Source organism: Schistocerca piceifrons, chromosome 5, assembly GCF_021461385.2.
Source record: "Schistocerca piceifrons isolate TAMUIC-IGC-003096 chromosome 5, iqSchPice1.1, whole genome shotgun sequence".
NCBI lineage: Eukaryota > Metazoa > Arthropoda > Insecta > Orthoptera > Acrididae > Schistocerca > Schistocerca piceifrons.
In genome coordinates this window covers 542303783-542317063 of record NC_060142.1, presented here as the reverse complement: position 1 = coordinate 542317063, position 13281 = coordinate 542303783, and the positions used below count along the sequence as shown (strand labels likewise).

The 13281-nt window shown below is 38.7% G+C and overlaps 1 protein-coding gene across 2 annotated transcripts in view; it reads right to left on the bottom strand.

The window, feature by feature from the left end:
- Nucleotides 1-389: 389 nt before the first annotated feature.
- Nucleotides 390-13281, bottom strand: part of LOC124798260 (NBAS subunit of NRZ tethering complex-like) — a 424226-nt gene continuing 411334 nt past the window's right edge. For both annotated transcript variants that reach the window (XM_047261580.1, XM_047261581.1), the window contains exons 41-42: nucleotides 6780-7018; nucleotides 390-775 (exon numbers count right to left, since the gene is read on the bottom strand). In XM_047261580.1, coding sequence (XP_047117536.1) covers nucleotides 718-775; nucleotides 6780-7018 — 297 coding nt within the window. In that variant the 3' untranslated portion in view covers nucleotides 390-717. The remainder of the gene's footprint in view (nucleotides 776-6779; nucleotides 7019-13281) is intronic.

Genomic DNA, 13281 nt, shown 5'->3' with positions numbered 1-13281 from the left:
TTGCGAGTCAATGATGATGAAATGATGATGATGAACACACAACACCCAGTCATCATGAGGCAGAGAAAATCCCTGACCCCGCCGGAAATCGAACCCTGGACCCCGAGCACGGGAAGCGAGAACGCTACCGCAAGACCAAGCATAGCTATAATTATATATGATAAGAGATAAACTTTTTAGGTGGTTTATGATGGTGACAGGCTTTTTGCAAGATGGATGGACTGATTGAAAACTGTTGGATACTAAACAGGTGGTCATCAGTGTCACACTCTTGCAAGACATGACAATAAATGAACATATTATAAACAGTCTTCCTTTTGCAAAACAACAAAATAACATTTCCTAGTCAGCATTTGAAAAATCTCTTCATGCTTGCTAGGAAAATATTTACAAATGTCTTTATTACAAGACTGAACAAAATAATATAGAATGATGCTGACAGCTGCATACATTTAAATAATAATATGTCTTTATACAGTGTTTAACATACATACAACAATATATGACAAGATTTTACAATAATGTTTGAAGGCACACTCAAATGCAGAAGCCGGAAACTGCAGTCATATCACATTTCATTACTATACATCACTGAGAAACAAATTCATACATTTATATTAACAAGGTAATACAGTAGTCATTTCTTGCAGTCATTCCAGCAGATAGAACATTGACGTGCTTCTCTCAAACTTCATTAGTTATCAGCTCCACGATCTGTTATTTTTTCTGCGACCAAGTGCGGCGTGCTAGTTTCACAGCTCCTGACAGGAGAGACCTGCAAGTATTGAAATTAATTTTTGATTAGGTTGGCCATATCTATATTTTTATATCACAATAACCTATGGTGTGTTATCTGATATATGACTGAAATACAGAAATATTTCACCTGTCTTCAAACACTGATCTAACAAAATAGATGTCTATTTACAGATCCATCCCATTTCTTCCCAGTTACATGAGAACACAAACAGCTAGTCAGTCAGTTTAAAAACTAACTGACAGTAAAAATGAAAATTATTGAGAGAAGACATCAACACTATTCAAGGAAAATGATATGGCTGATTTGGACATAACAGAAAACTTGGAAATAAATAATATCATCCAAAGGTTTTCAGAGATAAATTTGCATGCATTACTAAAAATTTTGTGTCTTTGTTTAGCTTGAAATTAAACCAGTTAAGACTACTGACATCTGCATTGATAACTGAAAAGCAAAAGCCTCCACATACACAAAATTCCTCGAAATACACAGATGAAAAGCTCAATTCAAACCTTTAAGTCCTTTACAAACTCAGCTACCTAAGGGACACAAATTTTATGAAAACAACATCCTTTGTGCTAATTACTTCTTCATTAAGCTATGATATAATCCTGTGAAGAAGGACTACTGAAATAAGTTACAGAAAAGAGCATTAAGAATGATAACAAGCTTAAACTGGAGGGATTCAAGTACACATGTAGGATATTATCTCTCCTTGTATACATCTACATGAACTCTAATGCTGTTCCTGCTGTTCAAGACATTGGGACAATACAAACTTGACACCAATAAACCAAACTCCTTATATGACAGCACATACAACACTGTGGAATTCAAAGCAATGCCATCTTATGATGGACAAAATGCCTTAGAAAAGCTCTCTTCAAACATAACTATGAATAACAAAACAAACTGTCAAAACGTTTTTTATAAGAGTTGTTATTATAGCATGCGTGCTTTTCTCTGAAATACAGTTCAAGCCCAGATCATAATTTAACGCTATCTACAAGATGAGATACATTTTACATTAACAACAAAACATGTCTTTAAAAATCACCCCAAAGCACTTAAAATATTACATATAGCATAGATGATTATTTTTTAAGCTAAACTGCAATGTAATATGATGTATGCTTGCAACATATTATGTATTTAATTACAGTTTTCTAAGTGCAAGTTATTAGCCACAGTATTGTATACTTTTTTGTGTTTGTTATACAGTTTTTACTTACATGTGATTGTTCCCACAGAGCCTGAAACATGTCTTTTCCAAGAAATAAGTTTATTTAAGAAAATCAAACAGTTTAATGCTGCAACATGACTTATTTAATAGAATTGATCTTGTTTCAAATAATCTGAACAAAAGATGGAAGAAAGGCAGTAAGAACATAATAGTCCAACTACCTTCAGGTCATTAGAGATGGAGCAGTAGCTCAGTTAGACAATGGTAAAGGAAGAAATCGCATTTGCTTTGATGTTAGAAGAACTCTAGCATTCACCTGATTTGGTTTAGAGGAACCACAGATAATCAGATACAGGATGGCGACATGGCAATTTGGAGCCCATTGTTCCAAAATAGGAACCTGGACAAAATTACATTGGAAAATTACTTTTTGCTTGGCAAGGGGATAATCTAAAATGAGATCTTCATATTAAAATTCTATTGTAAAGACTTTAAGTCCAATTTGCTTTGGTTTTATGGTACACACACAAAATATGAATATATTTCAATGCTGGGTAGCAGAACTATGGTTGAAGCACAAGAAGTCAAAAAGAATAGGACAGAAATGGATTGGGGGGGGGGGGGGGGGGAGATTGGGAGGAGAAAAGAGAAAAGGTGGACAGTCAGTTGCACACAAAGGCATTCAGAAAATATTAGACTATTTCAAAGACTAATTGAGAATCATCTTTAATTTTTGTACTTATTATATTTATGTCCTTGTATTCCATCCTCTGTCTCTCTGAGAATATAGATGGGAAAAGAAAAAGAATGGAGCAAGAGTGGGCTAAAAAAAACTGGAAGGAAGGGGAAGAGGGAGAGGGAAAGGGAGGGAGGCACAATAAGTGCATATGTACAAGACAAGAGAGATGCTGAAAATGAAGAATGAGATAGCAGCAAAAGGAATTCTTAAAATAATTATAGAAGTTTTTGTTTCTTAAGTTTGAGTGATTTTCTTCTTTCTCCTCCACTGCATTCTTCTATTTAATCTCATAGTTGCTTTAGTTGTTAAATACCTTTTGTTCTTGACTCTTCTAAAACTTTACTGTCAATAAACGACTGCCACTTCTTAAACAGCTTACTTGATTGTGTAAAATTGAACTGATTCCTATTTCCTTACGATCCCATCCAGGGTATACTTTTGTTGTTGCTTGGAATACTAAGGATACATTTTATCAAACAGTAAATAAAACCGAGGACAACAAGCGAAGAAACAAAGAAGGCGAAACATTGCAATTGCTGGAAATCACTTTTGTTTTACTCGATGACTTTCCATCAATTACTATGAACTGTGACCCCTCTGACAGGAAATCACGAATCCAGTCACATAACTGAGATGAGGGCCAGTAATTTAGTGGATTTCCGCAACTACCTTTCTCGAATAAGTGATTTAAGTTGCTTCACTACTCTGAGGACATCTACTTCTACGTTACTCATGTTGGCAGCTGTTTTTGATTCGAATTCTTGATTATTTACTTCATCTTCTTTTGTGAAGAAATTTTGGGAGGCTGTGTTTAGCAGCTCTGCTTTAGCAGCACTGTCGTCGATAGTATTTCCATTGCTATCGTGCAGAGAAGGTATTTGATTGTGTCTTACCGCTAGCGTACTTCACATACAACCAGAATCTCTCTGAATTTTCTGCCAGGTTTCGAGACAAAGTTTTGTGGTGGAAACTAGTAAGCACTTCACATTGAAGTCTTCGCTAAATTTTGAGCTTGTGTAAAAGATCGCCAATCTTAGAGATTTTGTATCCGCTTAAATTTGGCATGTTTTTCTTGTTTGGTTCTGTAACCGTGTTCAGACTCATTTTGTGTACTAAGGAGGATCAGCTCCGTCGTTTGTCAATTTATTTGGTATAAATCTCTCAATTGCTGCTGATACTATATCTTTGAATTCAAGCCACATCTGCTCTACACTTACATTGTTAATTTGGAAGGAATAGAGATTGTTAATTTGGAAGGAATAGAGATTGTCTATCAGGAAAGCGTCAAGTGAATTTTTATCTGCTTTTCAGAATAAGTATATTTTTGGAGGATTTGGGGGTTACAATATTCAGTCTCACTACAACAACCTTATGTTCACTAATCCCTGTATCAGTTATGGTACTTGTTACTAGCTCAGGATTATTTGTAGCTAAGAGGTCAAGTGTGTTTTAACAACCATTTAATATTCGTGCGGGCTCAAGAATTAACTGCTCGAAATAATTTTCAGATAATGCACTAAGCACAATTTCACATGATTTTTATGCATATCTCCAGATTTAAACATGTATTTTCACCAACACATCAAGGGTAAATTGAAGTCATCAGCAACTATAATTGCACGAGTTGGGTACGTGTTTAAAAGTAAACTCAGGTCTTCTTTGAACCTTACAGCGACTGTATCAACTGAACTGGGAGGTCAGTAAAAGAATCCAATTATTATTTTATTCTGGATGACAAGAAGGACCCCTGCCCATACTAACACACAGGAACTATCTACTTCAATTTCGTGACAAGATAAACTACTTTTAACAGCATCAAACAAGTCACTGCCTTTCGGAACATTGTCAGGTTCTTTGCAGATATTTCGGATGGACTTATCTCCAGCTTCAGCCAGCTTTCAGTGCCTATAACGATTTGAGCATCAGTGCTTTCTATTAGCATTAGGACCTCTGGTGCTTTCTCCATACAGCTACAACAATTTAAAACTGTTATACTGATGGTTCCCGTATCTACGTTGTCCCTATGTTTGGCCTGCACCCTTTGAGACTAAAGCCTTTCTTGTGTTTCCCCACGACCCTCTAGTCTAAAATACTGCCCAGTCCACACCACACAGCCCCTGCTACCTGTGTAGCCACCTCCTGTGTGTAGTGGACTCCTGACCTATTCAGCAAAACCTGAAACCTGACCACGCTGTGGCACAAGTAGAGGAATCTGCAGCCTACACTGTCACAGAACCGTCTGAGCCTCTGACTTGGACCCTCCACTCGGCTCTTTACCAGAGGTCCACAATCGGTCCTGTTGACTATGCTGCAAATGGTGAGCTCTGCTTTCATCTCGCAAGCAAGACTGGCATGCTTTACCACTTCTGTTAGCCATTCGAGACCAGAGAGAATCTCTTCCAATTCAAAGCGACACACATCATTGGTACTGATGTGCTCTTCATAGCATCCTGAAGGACCCGTTCCACATCTGGAATGACTCTACCTAGTATGCACATTGAGTGCACATTAGCTTTCTTACCCTTCTTGGTAGCCATGTTTATTAAGGGCGCCATAACGTGCATAACATTGGAGCTCCCAACTACCAATAATCCCACCCTCTGTGATTGACTGGATCTTGCAGGCTGCGAGGTTTCCGTCTTTCGCTGCCTGCCATGCCCTGAGGCAACCTCCCGCTCGACCATGAGTGAGGTGTCAACCTCAATGTGGGCAGTAACTGAGCTGGCCAACAGTGAGGACCCATTGGAGTACTTGGACATGCTGGGTGATCCTCGGATCGCCATGGCTGGCCCACAACAGTGAAGCCCATCCATGGCAGCTTAAAGCTGTGTAACCAAAGCCATCACAGCCTGAAGCTGAGAGCGAAGTGTCACCAACTCAGCTCACATCCACATTCAACAATCACAGTCCCTGTCCATACTAAAGACCATGGAAAACTACTCTACTCAGACAAAAGTACCGTCAACACTTGCTGCAGGACTCTATAGTAGACCCTGACAAAAACACAACAACTGTGTGTAATAAATTAGATTAATATGCAGAGATTCAAAAACTGGACTACCGAAGCACTCGGGTGAAACTAAATAATTCCCTCCTGATTCGGAACTTGTAATACGTCACAAAATTGGTTTACTTTCAGATGCAAACGAAAACACGAGGACTGTGCCTATTAAATATCGAGTTAACAATCAGAAACTCAAACTAAATTATCAAAGCACATCGATGAAATTATACAATTTGCTCCTGGTTAGGAATTCATAAAAGTCATGAAATCAGTTACTTCCCTGTAGCTGCTTCTGCCTCGGACAGTTACTTCTGCCTTAGTAGTAACCTATCATTTTATAATATTCTCATTATTCCATTCTGGATTTTCTATTGTTTGGTTTAACCTCAGCAACAATAGCTTACTCTGTGCATATGAGATGATTCCATATTTTTCAAATGATGAATTTGGGAAAGAAGCCTCATCCTGTAATCGGGAAAAAACTTACCTCTCTGACAACCATCTCAGCCAGTAACACAACATATTTTGTACTCACACTGACTGTAAGTAACAACCATTAGGACCAACAGGGAGCCACCTACATGTAATGTGGATGAAGTTCCTCTGTTCTTACTTGTAAATGACAAAAAGAAAACAAATAATTGATGTTCTTTACAAACTCAGCCATCTGCCCCAGTCAGACAGCAGTGTGTGTGTGTGTGTGTGTGTGTGTGTGTGTGTGTGTGTGTGTGTGTGTGTGTGTGTGTCCAAATACTAAGCAGTTTCTTTTGTACCTGTGACCAAGTTTCTCCAACTTCCATTTGCTAAGGACTGGGTGACTTGCTAGAGATGGAAATAAACCTTTACCATACATAAAACATCATCTACAAAACAGCACATCATCTACAAAGTATATAGCAGTTAACTGTCTTCGTTTCAGCCAGCTGACTTATTGTACAATGTATGAGAAGATGGGTGTACATGAAAAGGAGAGTCACCTTGGTGTTACATGGAGTTCATCTGTTATGCTATGGAAAATTATTAATTACATTAGAAAACTTAACCAGCAACGACTTACCAAAAATAGAATGCAAGATGGAAAGACATTACATACCCTCCTCTTTGATGCCCTGCAAGCTGAGCTGCACGATGGCTTAACGCACGTGCCTCAGTGAGATGACCAGCATCTTCAAGCTGAGCGACAACTGCAAAGATGGGTGGCAGCTGCTTGTCATTTCCAGCAAGAAGGTGCTGTTCCAGCTGCTGGTAAATTGGAGTGTCAACAAGGTCAGGTGCCAGACCACGTCGTAGCAATAGTGTCATTACTCGCTGGTGTACGATCACTTCGCCCATCTGTTCAAGTTTAAAATGACTGACTTGAGTACAGTTCTCAGAAAGGCAAGAACGTGATTTTGGTTCATACACAGAAACGTTGATATAAACTGCTAGAACATTTACATTCACTAATGCTCACATATAGCATGTAGATATCATTAGCAGTCTGGTGCCATTTTTCATACGATGATGATGATGATGATGATGATGATGATGATGACAATGGTGATGATGATAATGGGGTATTTTGTGACATTGAAACTAATGATGCAGTTTCATTACATAAATGGTTAAAAATAAACATTGGAACAAAATACTAATATGTAAACATTATTTTAAAAAATCACTACCACTTCATTAACCTTGCTGCTCTGAACAGCTGTACTAAAATACAGAGCACTTTCATAAAACAACCACGTAAACTTACCAGTAATCTGACTGCTGCTCTAATTCCACACATGCAAAACCTGTATTAGACAGTTCCGCATCTCAACCTGATTCCAAAATCAACAAAATTACACCTGTGCTACAACTACTCCACAATGAATGAATCTCTGCTGCCAGATAGTTTTTATTTCATGCAATAAAGACTTTAAAGTGTAACAAGTGCCTGCACCAGGTGAGACATCTGAGTTTCTGTGCTCTCTTAAAGGTAAGTTATTTAATTTGTAATAACAATTAGTTCTGTTTTTATTTCCAACAATTTAATTTGAGCATGTCCATTCACTCTTACATTCGTATTTCCTGAAAGTAGCATAAATCTTAAATTTTTCCATTTAGAACCTTTCGCACTACTCAGTTGTTTACGTGCAGTTTGTGTACAATAAAGTTACATTCCGTTGTGATTAAGATAATTTAACAGATACTGCAGTTGAGTGAGTGCTAAGTTCTTGTATGTGGAAATAAATAACTTTTTATGTTATATCATACACCTTAAGCACTAACTTGTAGACTTAATTTTTGCTCCTCATAAGCAACAAAAATCTGTGTAGTGAAAAGGGTGTTAAGTGATTTAATTCTTTTTTAAGTACGTAATGTGTGTTGAAATCCATGATAAGTGTGGATGTTGCCATAGTATAGTCAAAGAGGGAGTGGTATGTGTAGACTGTGAGTTGGAATTTCACTGGGGTGACTATAGTGGGGAACTGAAAAGGGAACAGTGAGGCTCTCCCATGGAACTGTAGGCTTAGCAAAAAAGACAAGAGAATTGCTGAGCAGGAAGCAAATATTTGTGCCCTTCATGTTGAATTAGATCACGCAAAATTAGATCACACAAAATTTCGATTACATATATTAAATGGGGAAAAAGATCTTGAGGAGTAAAGGTAACAAGCAATGGGTGAAACGAGAACAGCTCTTCCAACTTCATCTACATTTCAGCCAACAGTATCCAGTAAATTTGACTTGTTATCTGAAGTACGAGGGTGAGAGGCTCATCCAACTGTAGATCATAGTAGGGTACAATAGACTTCTAGCAAAGAAACTCAGTGTAGGTTGATACGAAAAGTGTCCAAGAAGAAGAGAGTCGTGCTGCTAGGTAGTAGTCATGGGATGGGTCTAGACCAGATGGTACAGGACAAATTAGGGATAGGATACCAGGTGACAAGTATTGTGAAATCAAGTGCTAGCCTTAGTCAGGTAATAGAGGACATAAGGAATTTGCACAAAAGTTTTGGCAAAGAGGATCAGGTTATTATCGTTGGTGGAGTAGGGAACAGCCTGGCTAAGAACAGTAATTACAGCATTAGGGGTGACCTGGATGAAATGGGAGTAGCAACTACACACACATAAGCGAGTTTTGTGGTGGTTGTACAGCAACATGACCAGTCCTGGGTAAACACTGCTCTGAACCGTATGAACACGGAGTTGAGCAGGCTACTGCTGACTGAAATGAAATCTCATAGGAGTGCAGTGCTAGTTGCTACAGTTGGGAGACGTGAATCCACTAGACATGGTCTACACCTGCATGTGAGAGGGAAAGATTGGTTGTTTGAGCTTCTAGCAGATAATATACGGGGGCCACCATCACACATAGCAAGATCCCTGTGGTTACTGGTGTCCAGAGCAGCATCTTTTTTAGGTTAGAATCAGGATTCAGACATATTGTTTTGAAAGAAGTGAAAACAACAGAAGATCACTACAAAATGCTTAAAAATGCACAGAAAACTAAGGTTAGCTTATTCCATCAAAATACTAGAAGACTGTGTAATAAGGTAGAAGAGCTTCTTGTTCTTTTGGAAAATTTAGAGAGCTCTGAAAAGGTGGACATCCTTTGCTTATCTGAACAACACATAACCACAGGGTTAGATAAAGTACATATTAAAGATTATACTATTGCAGCTTACTCCTGCATAAATAACACAAGAAAAGGAGCAGTAAGACAGAACAAAAGTTCCAAAACATCTAGACAAGATGTAGTGATCAGCACACAGAAGTGTTTGCTTGTGAATTAATGCTGAAAATGGTGTACTTTTAATTGCAACTGTATACAGATCTCCAATGGGAAACTTATAACTATTTATGAGGAATCTGAATTCCTTGCAGTGATATGCGTCACACAGCAGCAAGCAGTTAATAGCCTGTGGTGACTTCAATGTAAATTTTCTAAGGGATACTAATTGTAAAAATGATCTGGAAATCTTCTTTGGTTCCTCCAGTTTGGTCTCTGTAATTAACTTTCCAACGTGGGTGGATAAAGACAGTGGTACCCTAATGTTTTCTTTTATAAAGCTGCAAAAAACAAAAATAACTGTTTACCCAGAAACAAGTGTGCTCTCTGATCATGATGCAGAAGTTAGGATAAATAACATCTCCTCAGTGGGAATCAGTTATAATTACTAATGACTGCCCGACAAATGTTTTTAAGAATAGTTTACAAGAGATGACATGGGACTGCAATTTATAATGAACCAAATCCTAATGGAAAATTTAATCTATTCCATGATAAATTCATATCATTATTTGAAAATAGCTTTCGATACAAGATAAAGAATCAGAAAGGACACTAAACAGCCATGTAAAAAAACAATGTATCGCTAGAGGGATTAAAGTACCTTGTCAAAGGAAAAGGGGAATGTACACTACTGGCCATTAAAATTGCTACACCAAGAAGAAATGCAGATGATAAACTGGTATTTATTGGTCAAATATATTACACTAGAACTGAGATGTGATTACATTTTCACAGAATTTGGGTGCATAGATCCCGAGAAATCAGTACCTAGAACCACCACCTATGGCCGTAATAATGGCCTTGATACGCCTGGGCATTGAGTCAAACAGAGCTCGGATGGCGTGTACAGGTACAGCTGCCCATGCAGCTTAACACGATACCACAGTTCATTAAGAGTAGTGACTGGCATATTGTGACAAGCCAGTTGCTCGGCCACCACTGACCAGACGTTTTCAGTTGGTGAGAGATCTGGAGAACGTGTTGGCCAGGGCAGCAGTCAAACATTTTCTGTATCCAAGAAGGCCTGTACAGGACCTGCAACATGCAGTCATGCATTATCCTGCTGAAATGTAGGGTTTCGCAGGGATCGAATAAAGGGTAGAGCCACGGGTCATAACACATTTGAAATGTAACGTCCACTGTTCAAAGTGCCGTCAATGCGAACAAAAGGTGACAGAGACGTGTAACAAATGGCACCCCATACCATCACGCCGGGTGATACGCCAGTATGGCGATGACGAATACACGCTTCCAATGTGCGTTCACTCCGATGTCACCAAACACGGATGCGACCATCATGATGCTATAAACATAACCTGGATTCATCCGAAAAAATGATGTTTTGCCATTCATGCAGCCAGGTTTGTCGTTGAGTACATCATCGCAGGCGCTCCTGTCTGTGATGCAGCATCAAGGGTAACCGCAGCCATGGTCTCCGAGCTGATAGTCCATGCTGCTGCAAACGTCGTCGAACTGTTCGTGCAGATGTTTGTTGTCTTGCAAACATCCCCATCTGTTGACTCAGGGATTGAGACGTGGCTGCACGATCCGTTACAGCCATGCGGATAAGATGCCTGTCATCTCGACTGCTAGTGATACGAGGCCGTTGGGATCCAGCACGGCATTCCATATTACCCTCCTGAACCCACCGATTCCATATTCTGCTAACAGTCATTGGATCTCGACCAACGCGAGCATCAATGTCACGATACGATAAACCGCAATCGTGATAGGCTACAATCCGACCTTTATCAAAGTCGGAAACGTGATGGTACGCATTTCTGCTCCTTACACGAGGCATCACAACAACGTTTCACCAGGCAATGCAGGTGAACTGCTGTTTGTGTATGAGAAATCGGTTGGAAACTTTCCTCATGTCAGCACGTTGTAGGTGACGCCACCAGCGCCAACCTTGTGTGGATGCTCTGAAAAGCAAATCATTTGCATATCACAGCACCTTCTTCCTGTCGGTTAACTTTCGCGTCTGTAGCATGTCATCTTCATGGTGTAGCAATTTTAATGGTCAGTAGTGTATTTTTTGGTAAGAACAAATAGGGAGCGTGCAATAGTTGCTCACTACAAAAACTACTTAAGAATGATTTTTTAATAATCAAGGAACATGCACATAATATCAGAAATCAGTACTTCCAGCAACAGACATAAGGCTATATGGAATGTAGTGAAACAAGAGCCAGAACAACCAGCCACAGAACAAGACATCATCACTACTGAACTGAATGGAAGGGCTATAAATGATGAGTCACAGGTAGTAAACGCTTTTTATAATCATTTCTTAAATATAGTAGAAAGCATAGGGACAAACAGCTCAAGAGCAAAATCACAGCAGTATGTTGAAAATTTAACTTTCATAAAATTTAATCATATGCATCTATCACCAACTTCTCCTTCTGAAATTAAGAAAATTATACATTCTCTCAAAAATAAAATCTCATCTGGTCTTGATGATGTTTTTAACACAGCACTAAAAATTTGTTCCCATCTCATAAGCCTAGTCTTATCCGAAATATTTAATGCATCACTAACTCAAGGCATTTTTCCACAGAGACTTAAATAGGTCATTGTTAAGCACATCTGGAAGAAAGATCACAGGAGAGATGTCAATAACTACTGACTTGTTTCACTGGTGACATAATTCTCCAAAATTTTTGAGATGACGATGTATTCTGGAATAGGATCTCGCCTTAACAACAACAGCATCCTTAGCAAAACACAGTTTGGGTTTCAAGAAGGGTTGCTCTACTGAGAATGCCATTTACATGTTCACTCACCAGATTTCACAAGAATTAAATAATAAAATAGTGTCAGCTGGTATTTTCTGTGACCTCTCCAAGGCATTTGATGCGTAAATCACAGAATTCTCCTAGATAAACTGATGTTTTATGGGATTGATGGTGTATCCAACCAATCAATAATGTCATATCCAACCAAAACAATGAAGAAAGTTCTAATTATAACGGTGAAAACAATCAATTATTGACAAAATTATTTAACTGGATCGATAAAAAATCGACCCACCAAGCGGCAGCAGAATACACACTCACTTAACTGTCATAGTACCTGCAGTGGATCCTGATGCAATTTGGAATTGCTGTGTGATGGTCTGGATATGTATCTACCTATTATATATTATATAAAAGACTGGCAGGCTTTCGGAGCCAGTGGCTCCTTTTCCAGGCAGAAGGGTTGAGTGGGAAGGAAGAAGGGTGAAGGAAATGTACTGGAGAGGTCAAGGGAAAGGGGTAGATTTTGGGAATGTCACCCAGAACCACAGGTCAGGGGAGATTTACCGTACAGTAAGTCTCCCGAAAACTACCCCTTCATCCTTCTTTCTTCCCCTTCAACCCATCTGCCAGAAAGTTATACTTAATAATTCAAGTATTATAGTCCAGGGACATAATTCTAACTGGGGAGAAACCACATACGGGGTTCCCAAGGTTCAACCTTAGATCCACTATTATTCATCATATATGTAAACAACCTCCTGTTTAGTATACAACAAGCAGAATTAGTTCCTTTTGCAGATGGCACTAGTATTGTAATCAAGTATACATACAAAAACAGAAGAAATGGTAAACAAAGTTCTTAAAAGTGTCATAGGCTAGTTTTCTGCAAATGGTCTCGCCCTCAAGTTTAAAAATGCACAACATATTCAGTTTTGCACATCCAGAGGTACTACACCATAAGTGTAACACACAGTGAGGAAATAATATATAGGGTGGAAACTTCAAAATTCTTAAGTGTCCATACTAATGGGAATTTAAATAGGAAAAAGGATATTTTGGAACTCCTAAAACAACTTAGTTCAGCC